Source organism: Dendropsophus ebraccatus, chromosome 1, assembly GCF_027789765.1.
Source record: "Dendropsophus ebraccatus isolate aDenEbr1 chromosome 1, aDenEbr1.pat, whole genome shotgun sequence".
Taxonomy (NCBI): Eukaryota; Metazoa; Chordata; class Amphibia; order Anura; family Hylidae; genus Dendropsophus; species Dendropsophus ebraccatus.
Genome location: NC_091454.1, coordinates 18,372,761 through 18,391,198, shown reverse-complemented (window position 1 = coordinate 18,391,198; position 18,438 = coordinate 18,372,761). Strand labels below are relative to the sequence as shown.

The following is an 18,438-nucleotide window of genomic DNA, read 5'->3' as shown; positions in this document are numbered from 1 at the left end:
ACATCGTACGATTGGGCCAATTATCGTTTCGTGTAAACGCAGCATTAGAAAGTTCCCCCGATAATAAGTTAATCCTTTCAGCAATCATCCCTAATCAATAAACGAATTTAGCAGCAGCTGCAGGATGATCCTATTAAAGGGGTACTCCGAAAGGAACACTGGTGTCACACATGCTGCGTTTACACGGAACGATTATCGTTCGAATTTTCGCAATAACGATGGCATTTGAGCGATAATCGTTCCGTGTAAACACAGCGACCAATCAAGCGACGAACGAGAAACCGTTCTTTCACCATGTTCTCAAATCGTCGTTGGTCGTTCGCTAAAAATTGTGAGATCTTAAAAACGATCGCAATAACGATTTTTCCTAACGATTTATTCGTCTAAATGCTGATCGTTATAAAAACCAAATTGTTGCTTCAAAATCGTTAAACAATCGATTGGGCGAATTATCGCTCCGTGTAAACGTAGCAAAAGTTATATAGATTTGTAATTTACTTCTACTTAAAGATCTCCAGTCTTCCAGTACTTATCAGCTGCTGTATGTCCTGCAGGAAGTGGTGTATTTTTTCCAGTCTGACACGTTCCTCTCTGCTGCCACCTCTGTCCATGTCAGGAACTGTGGAGAGCTGTGGGAAATCCCTATAAACCTCTCCTGCTCTGGACAGTTCCTGACATAGACAGAGGTGGCAGCAGAGAGCACTGCGTCAGACTTGAAAGAATACTCTAATTCCTGCAGAGCATACAGCAGCTGATAAGTACTGGGAGATTGGAGATTTTTAATAGAAATAAATTACAAATCTATATAAAACTTTTTGAAACTAGTTAAGGAATTCAAGAACATGTCGGGTCAGTCACATAACAAATTCAGCTCTGCTACATCAAACAATGTAATCACATTACAAATTCAGCTCTGCAACATCAGCCATTTTGTTCACAGGCTGATTATATTCAGAGACGCAGAAGAGCTTGCACGGCAGCCACGTCCGTATGTTCCATGAGGAACCGCGGGGAAAACTGGAAGGGATACTGGCAGACGCGTGAGAAAAGTTTCCTAGAGAAACCCTCGAAGTAACTGCCGGGTTGTCGAGCAGGTAGCAGGTGATGTCCATCAGAAAGTTCCTGAACCGTCCCTTTAATTCTCCATTGTCCTGGATTCTGTCGGTCCGCCACTCTCGGTGGTAGCGCCAGTCTACCGATCCCGACCCCTTATAGTTTGAGTAACAAACACAAAAACAAGGCGTCAATCAAAGTGTATTAGATATTCGGGATAGATCTGATTGCTGTCGAATATGACGTATATGAGCGGCGAGAAGGGGTTGTCCACGCAGCTGTCGTACAGGTTAGTCAGGCTGCCGTCCTTGGAGGGCGGTCGGATGTACTTGCTGTCTCCAATGGCGTATTCCCCCACCACCACCCGAGCCAAAAACATGGATTTCTTACTAAAGAACTGACAGCAGTCGCCGGTGACCCCGTGCAGTTTGAGCGTCGAGCTGTGCTTGCCGGTGTTCTTACAGTACTGGCTGGATAGAGCTGCGTTCTTTGCGAAGTACGTGCCTGAAATGGGGAAAAAGGGGAAATTTTTTAATTTTTTTTTCAAACCAACCACTGGATATGTGGACTGGATAGTTTATAAGTTATCGAATGATTGTGGACGTTACAGACGTAATTCACCAGCTTTACTTTACAATTCACCATATTTAAAGGGGTACTCCAGTGCAAAAAATAAAAAAATAATATATATTATACACATATTTACAATAATAAATCATTATTATTAATTACTATTATAATTATTAATTATTATTTATGCGATAGATTTCATATATATATATATATATATATATATATATATATATATATATATATATATATATATATATAAAATATATAAAATATATATAATATATATACACACATACATGTATACATATATACACACACACACACACACAAACACACACACGCATACATATATATCCTTCCCGACGATCAACTGGTGCCAGAAAGTTATATAGATTTGTAATTTACTTCAATACCTATCAGCTGCTGTATGTCCTGCAGGAAGTGGCGTATTCTTTCCAGTCCCACACAGTGCTCTCTGCTGCCACCTCTGTCCATGTCAGGAACTGTCCAGAGCAGCAGCAAATCCCCATATAAAACCTCTCCTGCTCTGGACAGTTCCTGACACGGACAGAGGTGGCAGCAGACTGGAAAGAATACCCCACTTCCCGCAGGACATACAGCAACTGATAAGTACTGAAAGACATGATTCAAAAGAAATCAGTTGATTCAAAAGAAACAAATTCTCACTGAAGTTCTCCTTTAAGGGGATATCTGTCTGTATTTATATACAGGCCTCAGTGCTGAAAGCCAGGGAGGGGAAGGGAGGAGGCATGCATGCTTCCGCTCAGCCCATTCTCTACATCTTTTGAGCTTACTTTGCAACCAGCCATCAAGCAAAGGCCGTTTTAGATCTTGTTGATCGGAGCTAATCTACGAACACTTTAAGGGTTCCTTTACACAGAAAGATTATCTGACAGATTATCTGCCAAAGATTTGAAGCCAAAGCCAGAAACAGACTATAAACAGAAATCAGGTCAGAAATGAAAACCTGAGATTTCTCCTCTTTTCAAATCCATTCCTGGCTTTGGCTTCAAATCTTTGGCAGATAATCTTTCTGTGTAAATGGACCCTAACGTAGCTTGGTTAGGGCTGAACAAATGATCACTAGATCGTTCATTCACCTCTTTAGTATAGTCAGCTGACAGTCAAACCTCCTCTATTACATAGGCAGCTATATGGCTGACAGAAATAATAATAATAATAATAATAATAATAATATTATTAATGTATTTATTTACATAGCACCAACTTATTCTGCAGCACTGTACATAGCTTGACCTCACTCAGATCGGTCCTTGTGCCCCAATAGAGCTCACAGTCTATATTCACCTATCTGTATGTTTTGGAGTGTGGGCGGAAACCAGAATACCCAGAGGAAACCCACGCAAACACTGGGAGAACATGCACGCTTGTCGACTGATCGCTGGCCGTATTACATCAATGACCAATAATCAGCCTGGGTAATAGGGCCTTAAAGGGGGTTATTCAGGATTAGAAAAGCACAGCTTCTTTCATGCAAGAACAGCGCCACGCCCTGTCCTCAGGTTGTGCGTGGTATTACAATTCAGCTCCATTCACTTCAATGGAATTAAGATGCAAACCCCCCACACCCAAACCGAGGACAAGAAAAACGTATAGAGACTCTGTCGGTAGGCTTAGGCTCTCCTATCTCAGGATAGCATAAACAGAGAAGCTAAATGGAAAGATGTATCACTTACATTGTTCTGTGCAGCTGATCCAGAGATCTCCTCCTGAATAACATGGACAATAAGTAGTCCTCTCCATTATGTGCATGAGCCCAGTAGTCCTGGATATTCATGAGATGCAGAGAACTCCGCCCACCAGCTGCTGATTGGCAGTTATCTATCCATGCTGTGTATAGGCAGTCAACTGTCAATCAGCAGTGGGAGGGCGGAGGAGTGGTGTGGCAAGAATCTTATTCTCCTGCATATTAGGAGAACGGCTGAACAGAATGATGTAAGTAATATACTGATCTATTCAGCATTTCTGTCACTAGTTTATGCTGCCCTCATCTAAGTTGGAACAAACCTAGTGACAGATTCCCTTTAATGTCTTGACCACTAGGTGTCTCACTTTCTTTTAAACTGCTGTCCACTGCCTGTTGTTAAGGGAGTTTTGTCCCTCTAGCAGCAGACAGACCACATGCCCACGTGCGTATCTAGCTCCCGCAGTTCTCATAGACAAACAAAAGACTGACAGGGTAAGAGCGCCCCCTATGTTTACTCAGGAACCTTCAAGATCACAGAGAATGCTTATGTGGAGAGGGGATGTCAATGGCTGGACAACCCCTAAAAATTTGGCAATTGTATTTAAATAAAAGGGAAGCTGGACTGTAAGGGAGTAAGATAGGGGAGTGATAACCGGGATCTTACCTTTCCCATATAAAGACCCATGTATCCCATTGATTCTCCAGTCAAAGTTATGGATACAAATAGCGTTAACAAATTCATTACTGGTCCCGTGAAAGAGCATCTCTTCTGTGATCTCAGAGAGACCCTTCTTCTTCTTCAGCTGAGCTTTCTTTCTATAAGGAACACAAGACCAGTCAGTATAGAGCACACTGTCCAAAAAGGTGAGCCGCCCCTTTAAGAAGCAACCATAGTAGGGCTGGGCGATTAATCGAATTAATTCGATTAATCGTCCAGAACGTTGAAATCGATTTGATTTTTTGTGAAAATCGTAAATTCGATTTTCACAAAAAATCATTTCGGGCTGCTGTGCCGGAGAGGAGCTGAGAGGAAGGTGGGTTGCGGTGCGGGCCGGCGGGAGAGCCGTAGAGGGGCGGTGTGGGTGAGCGGGGAGAAGATGCTGGGTGGCCAGGCTGGAGAGGGGCGGTGCGGTGCGGGCCGGCGGGAGAGCCGTAGAGGGGCGGTGTGGGTGAGTGGGGAGAAGATGCTGGGTGGCCAGGCTTTAGAGGGGCGGTGCCGGCGGCCTCCAGCCACTGACAGCGCCGCCGCTGACCTGCCCCCACCCCCTCCACTGAGCGTCCCGCTCTCCTCCCGGCCAGACATGGAGTTCCCGGGCCTGTGGAGGAGGAGGCCGCAGGGCTTACAGTAGGTGGTGATCGCAGCGCTGCAGGTCCTGGAGCTATACAGCGGGATGAGGGGGGGCTCAGTGCAGATCCCCGTTCCCGCTGTATAGCTCCGTGACCCGCAGCGCCGCGATCACCACCTACTGTAAGCCCTGCGGCCTCCTCCTCCACAGACCCGGGACCTCCATGTCTGGCCGGGAGGAGAGCATGTGTGCGGAGGTGAGAGGAGGAGGAGAAGGAGATGTATGTGCCCTCCTGCTCCAATCACCCCCAGCTGCACCAGTCACCCCTCAGTGTCCCCCCCCAGTCCCCTCAGTGTCCCCCCAATCACCTCAGTGTCCCCCAGTCCCCAAATGCCCTCAGTGTCCCTCCCCAGTCCCCAAATCCCCTCAGTGTCCCCCCCAGTCCCGTCAGTGTCCCCCCCAATCCCCTCAGTGTCCCCCCAGTCCCCTTCAGTGTCCCCTCAGTGTCCCCCCCGTCCCCTCAGTGTCCCCCCCCCCAGTCCCCTTCAGTGTCCCCCCCCCAGTCCCCTTCAGTGTCACCCCAGTCCCCTTCAGTGTCCCCCCCCAGTCGCCTTCAGTGTCCCCCAGTGTCACCCCATTCCCCCTCAGTCTCCCCAGTCACCCCTCATCTATACCTCCACTACTACACCCCTTATCCACTAGACCTCTATTACTACACCCTACGTAGATGAAGGCACAAACATGATTTCCTATACTATATGGGGGCTCTGTTACACTGGAAAGCAATATAGTTGTTGTCTGAAATATCATTAAAATAGTATCTGATGCTGCAGGGAGAAAATGTTCTGTTTATTTAGCAAAAAAAGAAAAAAAAAAAAAAAAAAAAAAAAATCGAGATTTAAATCGAGAATCGTCCAAATTTAAAAAAAAAAAAAAAAAAAAAAAAAAAAAAAAAAAAAAAAAAAAAAAAAATCGAGATTTTATTTTTTGCCCATATCGCCCAGCCCTAAACCATAGTAAGGCTTACCTGCAGAAGAATTCCCATAAATCTAAGTTTTGTATCCTAAGGATATCCGAGATCCGGTTCTTATCCATGGATTCCCCAAACAGATTGGCTACCTCATTGTATTCATTGCAGCACTTGATGACGGGGATGAGCTGGTAGGGCTCGGAGTTGTTTACGTGCTCCCAGTGAGACGGCATAGGGATGGAGCCATTGTCACAGATGTAACTAGGATGGGAGGAAATGCTCAGTACCGACACATCAGCATATATATACTGGTATGACTTAACATATATACACAGTATTAGTATAAGATTTCAGTGGGGTCTGATCTCCGTGCCCACCCAAGGCTCTCTCTAGATCGTCCCCCTGGCTCCTTTGTTATGAATAGAGCCGCGGGTCAACGTGTGACCCGCAGCTACATTCATTTTCTATGGAACTGTCAGAAAGAGCTCAGTGCTGTACCTATCCTGTGTATAGCAAGTTTAAAGCAGAAAACCCCTTTAACAAAAGCTCCTCCTATATCCATATATAATAAATATATATATATATATAGATATATATATATATATATATATATATATATAAAAAAAAAATCCCTTCATATAACAATTTCTCAGTTTAAACGTATATGGTATCTCCTTTTTTGGGGGGGAAAAGTATATAAAATAACAAAGAAACGTAAAACAACATAAAAATTCTACTGTGTTGTGTATACAGCTCCTATGTAGACTGATGTGTCTCTATGGTTACTGTGTGTAATCCAAACCAGAGTTCATATATCCTTTCATTTGTCATCTGCTTTCTAGTAATCAAAAAAAAAAAAAGTAGAAGCTAGGAGGGGGACTACGACTACAGAGACATAAAACATGAGCAATTAAAGGAATGCTCATTCCTGACAATCAGCCAAAGCTTTAGCTGTAGGGCAGAACATTCCCCATCTCTACCGTAGAGGCACTTAGATCTCTAAAGGAGCTGGATACACAAAACCTTTTTAAATAAAGATTATTAGGGATCCAGCTCCGTGAGCATAACTCAAGCCGATGTATAGCCATTACTATTTATGCCGTTTTTATGCATTTTAGGCCTTCTCCGTAGATCCAGCATTCTTACATAAACGCCGTCAGTAGGAGTCTAAGAAAGTGCGTTCAATTACCTGAAAGCGGAAATAGAAAATGGGGCTCGCTTTACCGGCCTTTGTTTCCCAGTGCATAAATTGGTCTGCTTCATTTCTGCATATAAAAGACAAAATAAATAAAATAAAAAAAATCTGCAAATTAACCCAAAATTTTTATGAAAAAAAAAAAGTTAATTGTAAAAACAAAGCTCTAAAAAACAAAAAAGCGATGTGATTAGAAGAGCATTCGCTTTAATGACCAAAGGTCACTGATGCAGGTACATCCAGGTCTCCTTCTTGCCTTCTTTTCCTCCTACAGGGCTCTTTGGGGGGCTCACTTTTTGCACCATGATCTATAGTTTATATTCCAACATACTGGTGTAGAATGTTCAATTTTTAATAAATTTCTGTGTGATGTGTAATAACAAATGTAAAGAAATTTTTTTAAAAAACAGCAATCCGGGGATTTTTTCCCCTTTTCTTTTACGCTGTTAACTGTGTAGGTACGATATCATTATATCTGAATAGTACACCCCCTTCCTGTAGGGCATACGGCAGCTGATAAGTACTGGAAGACTGGAGATTTTTTAATAGAAGTAAATAACAGATCTCTGTCACTTTCTGGCACCAGTTGATTTAAAAGAAAAAACATTTTTGTGAACTACCCCTTTTACCCTGTTCAATCGCTACCTATAATCTAAGCTTGTGTGTAATAGGTCTCTATTACATGAATTGGGCCATTTGTCTGCAGCACATCCTCACAAGCTGCTGAAAATGCTCACTTCCTGGTCCACTCTGTCTCCACCCCTCTGTCATGCCCCTCCCTTCTGAGACAGAGGTCACATGACTTCTGTCTCTTCTGTTGCCAGGCATGCTGTAACACCTCATCTGTGACACTACCCACCACATCAACCTCTCCTGGGTAGTATGGGAGAAAGATAGATAGATAGATATTAAGTTTACTGTGCAAAGTAGAAGCAGATCAAGCCGGTGGTGGGCGGATACTACGAGGCATTGGCAGTTGGAATGTATATAGCCGAATGGCTGACGTGAAGGGGTTAACATTGGTTATATAAACAAACAAAATATTTTTGGACACCATCAACAAGCAGGCTAAATGTTGTGTCTGACCGGTTACCTTCACAGTGTAAGTTTATTGTCAGGTTGTACTAAATGTCTCACATAAAAATAAAATGCTATAATACAAGTTAACCAGCAGGGGGAGCCAAGCAGTGTGACTGAGAATATGCTGTAAAGGTCGTCTAGATTTACTTACTGCCTCTTGAGAACATTAGGTCCCCCGACTCCTCACCAGATAGGATGGAGGATTACTGCTCTCAATGATATTTTGTTCTCTGACACTGCTTTACCTCTTAAAGGGGGACTCAAGTAAGAATGTTGTTGTGGTTTTTTTTTATTTAAATCAACTGGTATCAGAAAGTTATACAGATTTGTTATTTACTTCTATTTAAAAATCTCCAGTCTTTCAGTACTTTTCAGCTGCTGTATGTCCTGCAGGAAGTGGTGTATTCTTTCCAGTCTGACACAGTGCTCTCTGCTGCCACCTCTGTCCATGTCAGGAACTGTCCAGAGCAGCAGCAAATCCTCATAGAAAACCAGGACAGTTCCTGTCATGGACAGAGGTGGCAGCAGAGAGCACTGGAGAGCTTGAAGAAAATATATAACGTAGAGAGTCTGAATATAGAAGAACAGCTCACCTATAAAGTCTAATGTGTAGTTAAACTTCATAGTCCTGAAGTTGACCGACCCGTGCGGATTCACTTTGTAGTGCTGTTCGATCTCTTGGCTGCTTATAGAACAGTAGGAGGTGGATGTCGTCTAAGAGACGTAAAGAAAAAGAGGATGGGTTAGACATCTGTAAGAACCTACAAACACTATTCCCAGATGGCGTGCGCTAAAGGGGTTGTTAACCCTACAACAACCTGCGAGTGCAGACAAGTGACTGGAAGGACAGCTACTGGAAGGACTAGGCCTGGCCGGAAGCCCAAAAGGTCAGAGAATCCAAAAAGACACTTGTGAAGCATCCCTCCTTGACGTGAAAGTACGATCCTCTCGGCTACTGACAGTCTTACAAGGTATCCCCTTTAGTCGTGGACTAAACTCTATAGACTTTGTAGGGGCTGTGGCTCCATGTACACCCAGGGGTCTAGGCTACTCCTCACAACATGCTAACTAGAGCTGGGCTAGACCCCTCCTCTTACAAATGGGATCTCCTCTCCACTAGGAGGCAGCAACACTCACAATATATAAAGTCATTAACCCCTTTAAGACCGAGCCCATTGAGCCCATTTTTTCTTTACGCTTACTTTCACTTTAAAACATGCAATCAATAGATTGCATTTACCGATCTATGCTATGTGGCGTTTAAGGGGTTAATGACAAGCAGCTGCGCGATCACAGCTGCCTGTCATTATGCTGGGCTCCCGGGACATTGATGTGTGCGGGGCCGCTCTCACTGCAGCGGTCCAGCAAACATCTACAGCCCCTTCAGTCAGGAACGTATATATACGGACTGCTGACGTGAAAAGGTTAAAGGGGTACTCCGGCAAAAAAAATGTTTTTCAAATAAACTGGTCCTATGGTTGGGTCGAGGAACCCATAGATTTTTTTGTGGATATTGAATTCCCACAGTGCTAAGCTTCTAGACAGAATCAAACAAGTGGTGGGACTGTGGTTAAATCACTATAATACATTTTATAGCGTATGTTTATTAACACGCATGCACACGTGCAAACATTTCTGTCAAATAAACTGGTGCCAGGAAGTTATACAGATTTGTAAATTACTATATACATGCCGGGAACTGTCCAGGGCAGAAAAGGTTTTCTATGGGAATTTGCTACTACTCTGAACAGTTCCCAACCTGGACAGAGGTGGCAGAAAAGAGCACTGTGTCAGACTGGAAAGAATACATCACTTCCTGCAGGACATACAGCAACTGATAAGTACTGGAAGAGCTCAAATATTTAAATAGAAGTAATTTACAAATCTATATAACTTGGTACCAGTAAATCTGAATAAAATAATCTGTGGAGTACCGCTTTTATCATACACTGCTAATGCCTCACTTTGGTGACCATCCTATAGAACAGGTTATCCCTATAGACATATATATATTACACATATAAAGCAACACTTACCTCAAACATATGCCATTTACCACATTCAGCCAGGTAGAACCAACCCCACTGTGTTTCGGAGACGTCCATGTCTTCCGACACATTGATGTCAATGGTCGCCCCCATCTTTCCTTCAACCTGTATGAATATAGATTACAGTTAACCATTTAGCTAAAATGGCGGCCATACTAGTTGTCACTCCCTCAGAAACAGACATAGCTAAGCAGTAGAATTTTTTAAAATTAGGGAATATGCAAATGTATTGTCCCATCTGGAAAGCTCTAGATTTTTCTTGCAGTGGTATTACATGGTTCCAGAGCCATTAACAAGTGGTTCAGGGGCTGGCAAAACACATCTGAGGCCTGAGCAGGTAAATCCTAACCAGAAAAACTATACATGATTACAGTGCAGTTACATCCAGAGATTTTCAGGGGGTCTCTTCTCTTTTTAAAAAGTCATTCACTTTCCCTTTAGTTTTCCATCCATCCCAGACTTCCAGAACGACATCTACCAGCAACATGTGTCTGCAGAGTTTGCCACTTTTCCAGTACTCTTCCGACCTATTCACCAAGCTCTACACATGCCTCCCTTTAACATGATCATACAGCTACATCCCCCAATACTGTGCCTACAGCTGCCCCTGGTCTCCTCCAGAAACCAGTGGCGAAGAGATGGTACTAGTGCATAGATGCCAACAGTCACGTTTTCGCCGGGAATGTCCTGATTCTGAGGAGACAGCCCCGGCAAAACCATGTCCCGGGAAGCCCCGCCCCCACTACGGGAAGCCCTGCTGACGGGAGTGACGTCACTCATGCAGAGCAGGGAGAGGAGTCGCTGTGGGACTAGAGCAGGGCTCCAGACTAAAAAAATTTACCTAGGAGCCATTGGCTCCTAACCTGAAAAATTTAGGCGCCAAATAGAATATTTGGTCGCCAACATTTTAAACCATGTAAAATTAATGTTATGTTAAATGGGACTTACTGTGTGCAGAGGCCGCGGCAGCCTCCTCCTCCTCCTTTAGATTCTTTCTTTTCTTAGTTTGAAAACGTTCAACATGGAAACTTGCAACTTGACAACCATATACAGTCTGACAACCATATACAGTCTGACTCAGTACTTCAGCCCCACTTGGCTAGCCTTTTAATGAGGCTTACTCTTCTGAACTTGAACTTAAAGGGAACCTGTCGACCCCCGTGCCGGGGTGACAGGCTCCCAACCCCCCGTTAGAGCCCCCTATATTCACCTCATGGCGCCGGGTCCCGCTTCTGAAGATGGTCGGGTCACGGAGATCTCAGCCGCTGCAGCCCGGCGTGCGCTGAGAGATGAGTCCAACGCTCATAGAGAATGACGGGAGAGTCCAGCGCTCCGTCATTCTCTATGAGCGTTGGACTCATCTCTCAGTGTGCGCACCGGGCTGCAGCGGCTGAGATCTCCGTGACCCGACCATCTTCAGAAGCGGGACCCGGCGCCATGAGGTGAATATAGGGGGCTCTAACGGGGGGTTGGGAGCCTGTCACCCCGGCACGGGGGGTGACAGGTTCCCTTTAAAAGCTTGCAACAGTCTATACATACTGAGCTAGACTTCTGACTGCAGCCATAGTGACCCCCCACAAGATGTGTATATAGATAGATATATCTCTCACCTATTGACTAATGCAAGTGACCCCCTACAATACAGACACCTGAGGGGCCCTGATAATAATTGTGCATATATCTATCTCCCAGTGTCTGCAGCCAGTTTGCCCTACACTTATAGATGGCCCCCTCCCCTTATAGATGACCCCCTCTACCACCATTATAGATACCCCCTCTTCTCCCCCCCATTATAGATACCCCCTCTTCTCCCCCCCATTATAGATGCCCCCTCCTCCCCCCATTATAGATGCCCCCTCTTCTCCCCCCCTTATAGATACCCCCTCCCCTTATAGATGGCCCCCTCTCCCCCCATTATAGATACCCCCTCTTCTCCCCCCCATTATAGATACCCCCTCTTCTCCCCCCCTTATAGATTCCCCCTCACCTTATAGATGCCCCCTCTCCCCCCCCATTATAGATGCCCCCTCCTCCCCCCCCATTATAGATGCCCCCTCCTCCCCCCCATTATAGATACCCCCTCTTCTCCCCCCCATTATAGATGCCCCCTCTTCTCCCCCCCTTATAGATTCCCCCTCACCTTATAGATGCCCCCTCTCCCCCCCCCCATTATAGATGCCCCCTCCTCCCCCCCATTATAGATACCCCCTCTTCTCCCCCCCATTATAGATACCCCCTCTTCTCCCCCCCATTATAGATACCCCCTCTTCTCCCCCCCATTATAGATACCCCCTCTTCTCCCCCCCATTATAGATACCCCCTCTTCTCCCCCCCATTATAGATGCCCCCTCTTCTCCCCCCATTATAGATACCCCCTCTTCTCCCCCCCATTATAGATACCCCCTCTTCTCCCCCCATTATAGATGCCCCCTCTTCTCCCCCCATTATAGATACCCCCTCTTCTCCCCCCCCATTATAGATGCCCCCTCTTCTCCCCCCCTTATAGATACCCCCTCACCTTATAGATGCCCCCTCTCCCCCCCCCCATTATAGATGCCCCCTCTCCCCCCCTTGAAGATGGCCCCTCTTCTCCCCCCATTATAGATGCCCCCCCTTCTCTTCCCCCCATTATAGATGCCCCCCCTTCTCCTCCTACCATTATAGATGCCCCCCTTCTCTCCCCCCCATTATAGATGCCCCCCCCTTCTCCTCCTACCATTATAGATGCCCCCCTTCTCTTCCCCCCATTATAGATGCCCCCCCCTTTCCTCTATGCTAAGCAATATTTAAAAAAAAACAAACACACAAACTCACCTGACAACCCGCTCCCCCGGCGATCCTCTTGTTCTTCAGGCGCTGTCCCCGGCTGATGCGCAGCTGCCGGGGGTGTCCCGTCCTATCCCCGGCAGCGCGGCGCGTCAGTGAGCTCCCTGTACGCCGGGGCTGTGACTTCTGACACAGGAAGCGTCTCTGACGTGCGCTTCCTGTGCCGGAAGTCAGGGCCCCAGGCAGCTCACTGATGCGCCGCGCTGCCGGGGATAGGACGGGACACCCCCGGCAGCCGCGCATCTTAAAGAGACAGCGCGCCGCCACCGGGGCCAGTCGCAAATGGCGCCCAGATTAATAAATCTGGGCGCCATTTGCAAAAAGTCAGTCGCATTGGCGACCATTTTGGTCGCCATCTGGAGCCCTGTAGAGGAACCATACAGGTGAGTATAGCTTTTTTGTTTTAAACTCAGATGAAGGGGGTAGTAGTATAAGGATGAAGGGGCAGAAGGATGATAGAGGTAGTTGTATGATGATGGGCAAGCAGGAAGATGAAGGGGGTAGTATGATGATAGGGGAGGATGAAGGGGGTAGTAGTATGATGATGGAGGGGCAGGAGGTAGTTGTATGATGATGGAGGAGCAGGAGGATAAAGGGGGTAGTAGTGTGATGATGGAGGGGCAGGAGTATAAGGGGTTGCAGTATGATGATGAAAGGGCAGGAGGATGAAGGGGGTAGTAGTATGATGATGAAGGGACAGGAGGATGAAGGGGTAGTAGTATGATGATGAAGGGAGAGGAGGGTGAAGAGATAGTAGTATGATGACAATGAAGGGGCAAGAGGATGAAGGGGGTAGTAGTATGATGATGGAGGAGCAGGAGGATAAAGGGGGTAGTAGTATGATGATGAAGGGGATAGTGGTATGATGATATGGGGTGTAGCTGCATCATATGGGCACAAACTACCAGTATATACAGTCAGTCAATTTTGAAAAAAACTAAACAAAAACACTGATGACAACCAACACCCCGCAAACCACACCTGCAATAGGCCACACCCATTGTTGTCAACACTAAAGTGTCCCTGGAAAAAGTTTTCAAATGTTGGCAACTATGCTAGTGTCCTACACAATAATTGTGTCCCACCAAGTAACTGTCCCCTCTGCTGTGTCTGCAAACAGTAAGTGCCCCTCACAGTAAAAGTACCCTCTTACTGCCCCCACATGGTAGTAGTGCCCTTAGTGCCTTCCTCCTAGTAACAGTGCCCCAACAAAAAACACCATCTTAGTTTCTGCCTCACAATAATTTTACCTCCTTACAACCTCTTACAACACCAACAGATTATCTGACAGAGTTTTTATCAGCCAAAGCCAGGAATGGATTTAAAAAGAGGAGAAATCTCAGTCTTTTCTTTATGACCTGATCTCTGTTTATAGTCCATTCCTGGCTTTGGCTCAAAAAAATCTGTCAGATAATCTGTTGGGGTAATAGGGCCCTAATAGTGTCCTTTAGTACCTATAGTAACGCCCCCCACGAAAAGAAAAACACCATCCTAGTGCCCTCCTCACAGTAATAGTGCCCCCCTCACTACCCCAACACAACAATAATCCTCAGTAATAATACCCCCATGTGCTCTCCTTGCATTAAAGGGATTCTCTGACTAAAACTTACTTGCCCCACATCCACAGGATAAGGGACAACTAAGAGATCGTGTGGGGGGTCCAACCTCCGTACCCCCGGCAATCTCTAGATCGGCCTCCTGCTGCTCTGTTTTGAATACAGCCACTGCTCTATTCATTCTCTATGGAGCCCCCAGAAATAGCCGAGTGCTGTACTCCGCTCTCACTGGGGCAACTTTATAAGACGCACCTAAATATAAGACGTTCCCCTGGGTTGGACAACTGGGAACAGGGGGAAAAATAATTCATTGCTAGTTAAACTTTCCTGGTGGTCTAAGGCAGTGAAGGGGTCAATGTTTATTGAAATGACAGAGCCATTGTAACACTCTCCACGACAGCACAATATATCAACGCATAGTCGCATACACAGCTTTGCTGCATCATACACACTTGGCTCTGCTACATCAAAATACACCCACACACACACAGAGCTTTGCTACATAAACATACCTAGACATACACAGTGCTACTACATCAGTATACAAACACACACACCTCTGCTACATCACCGTACACAGACGGCTCTGCTACATCACCGTACACAGACGGCTCTGCTACATCACCGTACACAAACAGCTCTGCTTCATCACCATACACAAACAGCTCTGCTTCATCACCATACACAAACAGCTCTGCTTCATCACCATACACAAACAGCTCTGCTTCATCACCATACACAAACAGCTCTGCTACATCACCATACACAAACAGCTCTGCTACATCACCATACACAAACAGCTCTGCTACATCACCATACACAAACAGCTCTGCTACATCACCATACACAAACAGCTCTGCTACATCACCATACACAAACAGCTCTGCTACATCACCATACACAAACAGCTCTGCTACATCACCATACACAAACAGCTCTGCTACATCACCATACACAAACAGCTCTGCTACATCACCATACACAAACAGCTCTGCTTCATCACCATACACAAACAGCTCTGCTTCATCACCATACACAAACAGCTCTGCTACATCACCATACACAAACAGCTCTGCTACATCACCATACACAAACAGCTCTGCTACATCACCATACACAAACAGCTCTGCTACATCACCATACACAAACAGCTCTGCTACATCACCATACACAAACAGCTCTGCTACATCACCATACACAAACAGCTCTGCTACATCACCATACACAAACAGCTCTGCTACATCACCATACACAAACAGCTCTGCTACATCACCATACACAAACAGCTCTGCTACATCACCATACACAAACAGCTCTGCTACATCACCATACACAAACAGCTCTGCTTCATCACCATACACAAACAGCTCTGCTACATATATAAATGCACACAGCTTTGCTTCATAAATATACTCAGACACATACAGTGCTACTACATCAATATACAAACACATACACACAGCTCTGCTACATACATAAATACACACAGCTTTGCTACATACTTAAGACACATACAGTGCTAATCCATCAATATACAATACCATACACACACCTCTGCTTGCTAGATCACCATACCCAAACAGCTCTGCTACATCACCGTACCCAAACAGCTCTGCTACATCACTGTACCCAAACAGCTCTGCTACATCACTGTACCCAAACAGCTCTGCTACATACATAAATACACACACCTTTACTACATAAACATAGTCACAGGCACGCACACACACACACACACACACACACACACACAGTGCTATTAAACCAACCATCAACAGACAGACACACACCTCTAAATTGCTCTCCTGCCCGACACTGATCTCACTGATCGGTTCCCAGCAGGAAAAGGGAGAGGAGTGTGCGGCTGCACAGTTCACTCAGCAGTCGGGCACAGCACTGGATCCCCCGACTATTAGGGAAGCAGTCAGGGTGGTCTGGCACTGTCTGGTCGCTCTGTCTCAGGATTGTAAGACGCAGGAACTCTATAGCAAGTAATTATTTTCTTGCTGGTGGGAGGACCCAATAACATCTATAGATAAGGTGGGAGATTTATCAAACATGGTGTAAAGTTAAACTGGCTCAGTTGCCCCTAGCAACCAATCAGATTCCACCTTTCATTTTCCAAAGAGTCTGTGAGGAATGAAAGGTGGAATCTGATTGGTTGCTAGGGGCAACTGAGCCAGTTTCACTTTACACCATGTTTGATAAATCTCCCCCATCGTGTACAGAATAAAGTGACGGATTTACCATCTCCTCCTCTTAATAACCGTTCTGGTTGCTTCCGCCTTCCTTCTGACTTCTTGGCGAGGTTCTGGTCACAGCCATTAGATAGGAGAACAGTATCCTGAAGAGATGACATAGAGGAATATTACTCCTATTACTGAGACAGGGGCCATTCATATAGCTAGGCGTTTACCATAAAGCGTTACTGTCATTTACAGCAATTTTCCTCAGACATGTCAGAAGTTACTGATCACATCTGGTCTCACTCCTGATCCTCGGATACGGTTGGGGGAGGGGGGGAATCGTGCACAGAATGTCAGTCAATCTGACTCATTCACCTAATTCAAGTGTATGTGGCGAACGAATCGGATGTTCCGCCAAGTACTCTCTTAGGAGAGGGACCCATGCGTACCAACCATACCGACACCAACCTGCGTACCGACCATCAAAGGGGAGCAATGTAAGTGACTGTATCTAGTAAGGTGGCAGAGAGGATGGCAGCCATGGGCCCAAACAGTGTACACAAGGTGGGGCTACACAGTTATAACTGCCCCCTTGCCCCACTATATCAGTGCCCTCAGGATATGGATATACCTGAATACTATGACAAGTATACTACCCCACCATACATGTCTATTACACTGCAGGCGGCCTATAGCCTGAGCTGCTTCACTCATCGTGGGAGTGGGGGTAGGGTGAGTATTTCTTTATTTCTGGTCTCATTTACTGTATGGACACATTTCAAGGGGGTACCTTAAAGGGATACTACAGCAATTTTTCTTTTCTTTTTAAATCAACTGGTGCCAGAAAGTGCCAGCGATTTGTCATTTACTTGTATTAAAAGATTCTCTGGACAGTTCCTGGCATGGACAGAGGTGGCAGCAGAGAGCACTGTGTCAGACTGGAAAGAATACACCACTTCCTGCAGGACATACAGCAGAAAGGGCCTTATTTACCACTAGGCACCCGCGGTCAGGTGCCTAGGGCAGCACCTTGTATAGGGGCAGCACCAGGGAATAGTGGGAGGAAAATAACTTGCCAGTACATCTGGTCTCTTTTTGAGGGGGTATGGCGGTATAGGTCAGGTCTGGTATGGTGGTGTTATCCAGTCACAGTATGGTGGTATCAGGTCTTTTATGGTGGTATTATCCAGTCACAGTATGGCGGTATTGGTCAGGTCTGGTATGGCAGTGTTATCCAGTCACAGTATGGCGGTGGTATGGTGGTATTATCCAGTCACAGTATTGTGGAATGGTATTAATCAGGTCTGGTATGGCGGTGTTATCCAGTCACAGTATGGTGGTATCAGGTCTGGTATGGTGGTATTATCCAGTCACAGTATGGTGGGGTGGTTTTGGTCAGGTCTGGTATGGCGGTGTTATCCAGTCACAGTATAGTGGTATCAGGTCTGGTATGGTGGTGTTTTCCAGTCACAGTATGGCGGTGGTATGGTGGTATTATCCAGTCACAGTATTGTGGAATGGTATTAATCAGGTCTGGTATGGCGGTGTTATCCAGTCACAGTATGGTGGTATCAGGTCTGGTATGGTGGTATTATCCAGTCACAGTATGGTGGGGTGGTATTGGTAAGGTCTGGTATGGCGGTGTTATCCAGTCACAGTATAGTGGTATCAGGTCTGGTATGGCGATGTTATCCAGTCACAGTATAGTGGTATCAGGTCTGGTATGGCAGTGTTATCCAGTCACAGTATGGTGGTATTGGTCAGGTCTGGTATGGCGGTGTTATCTAGTCACAGTATGGTGGTATTGTTCAGGTCTGGTGGTGTTATACAGTCACAGTATGGCGGTATTGGTAAGGTCTGGTGTGGCGGTGTTATACAGTCACTGTATGGCGGTATTGGTCAGGTCTGGTGTGGCGGTGGTAAATGTGACGCCTGG

General features: G+C 45.8%; 1 protein-coding gene across 6 annotated transcripts in view; it reads right to left on the bottom strand.

Annotated features, from left to right (window-relative positions):
• Positions 1-1,236: 1,236 nt before the first annotated feature.
• PARP11 (poly(ADP-ribose) polymerase family member 11) overlaps positions 1,237-18,438 on the bottom strand; it is a 49,593-nt gene continuing 32,391 nt past the window's right edge. For 5 of the 6 annotated variants that reach the window (XM_069968438.1, XM_069968447.1, XM_069968433.1 and 2 more), the window contains exons 2-8: positions 16,564-16,660; positions 9,923-10,039; positions 8,480-8,600; positions 6,801-6,876; positions 5,669-5,872; positions 4,020-4,171; positions 1,237-1,557 (exon numbers count right to left, since the gene is read on the bottom strand). In XM_069968438.1, the coding sequence (XP_069824539.1) occupies positions 1,244-1,557; positions 4,020-4,171; positions 5,669-5,872; positions 6,801-6,876; positions 8,480-8,600; positions 9,923-10,039; positions 16,564-16,566 (987 nt within the window). In that variant the 5' untranslated portion in view covers positions 16,567-16,660 and the 3' untranslated portion in view covers positions 1,237-1,243. Of the gene's footprint in view, positions 1,558-4,019; positions 4,172-5,668; positions 5,873-6,800; positions 6,877-8,479; positions 8,601-9,922; positions 10,040-16,106; positions 16,246-16,563; positions 16,661-18,438 lie in introns of those variants that run through there. The other variant, XM_069968462.1, reaches the window with a different exon arrangement.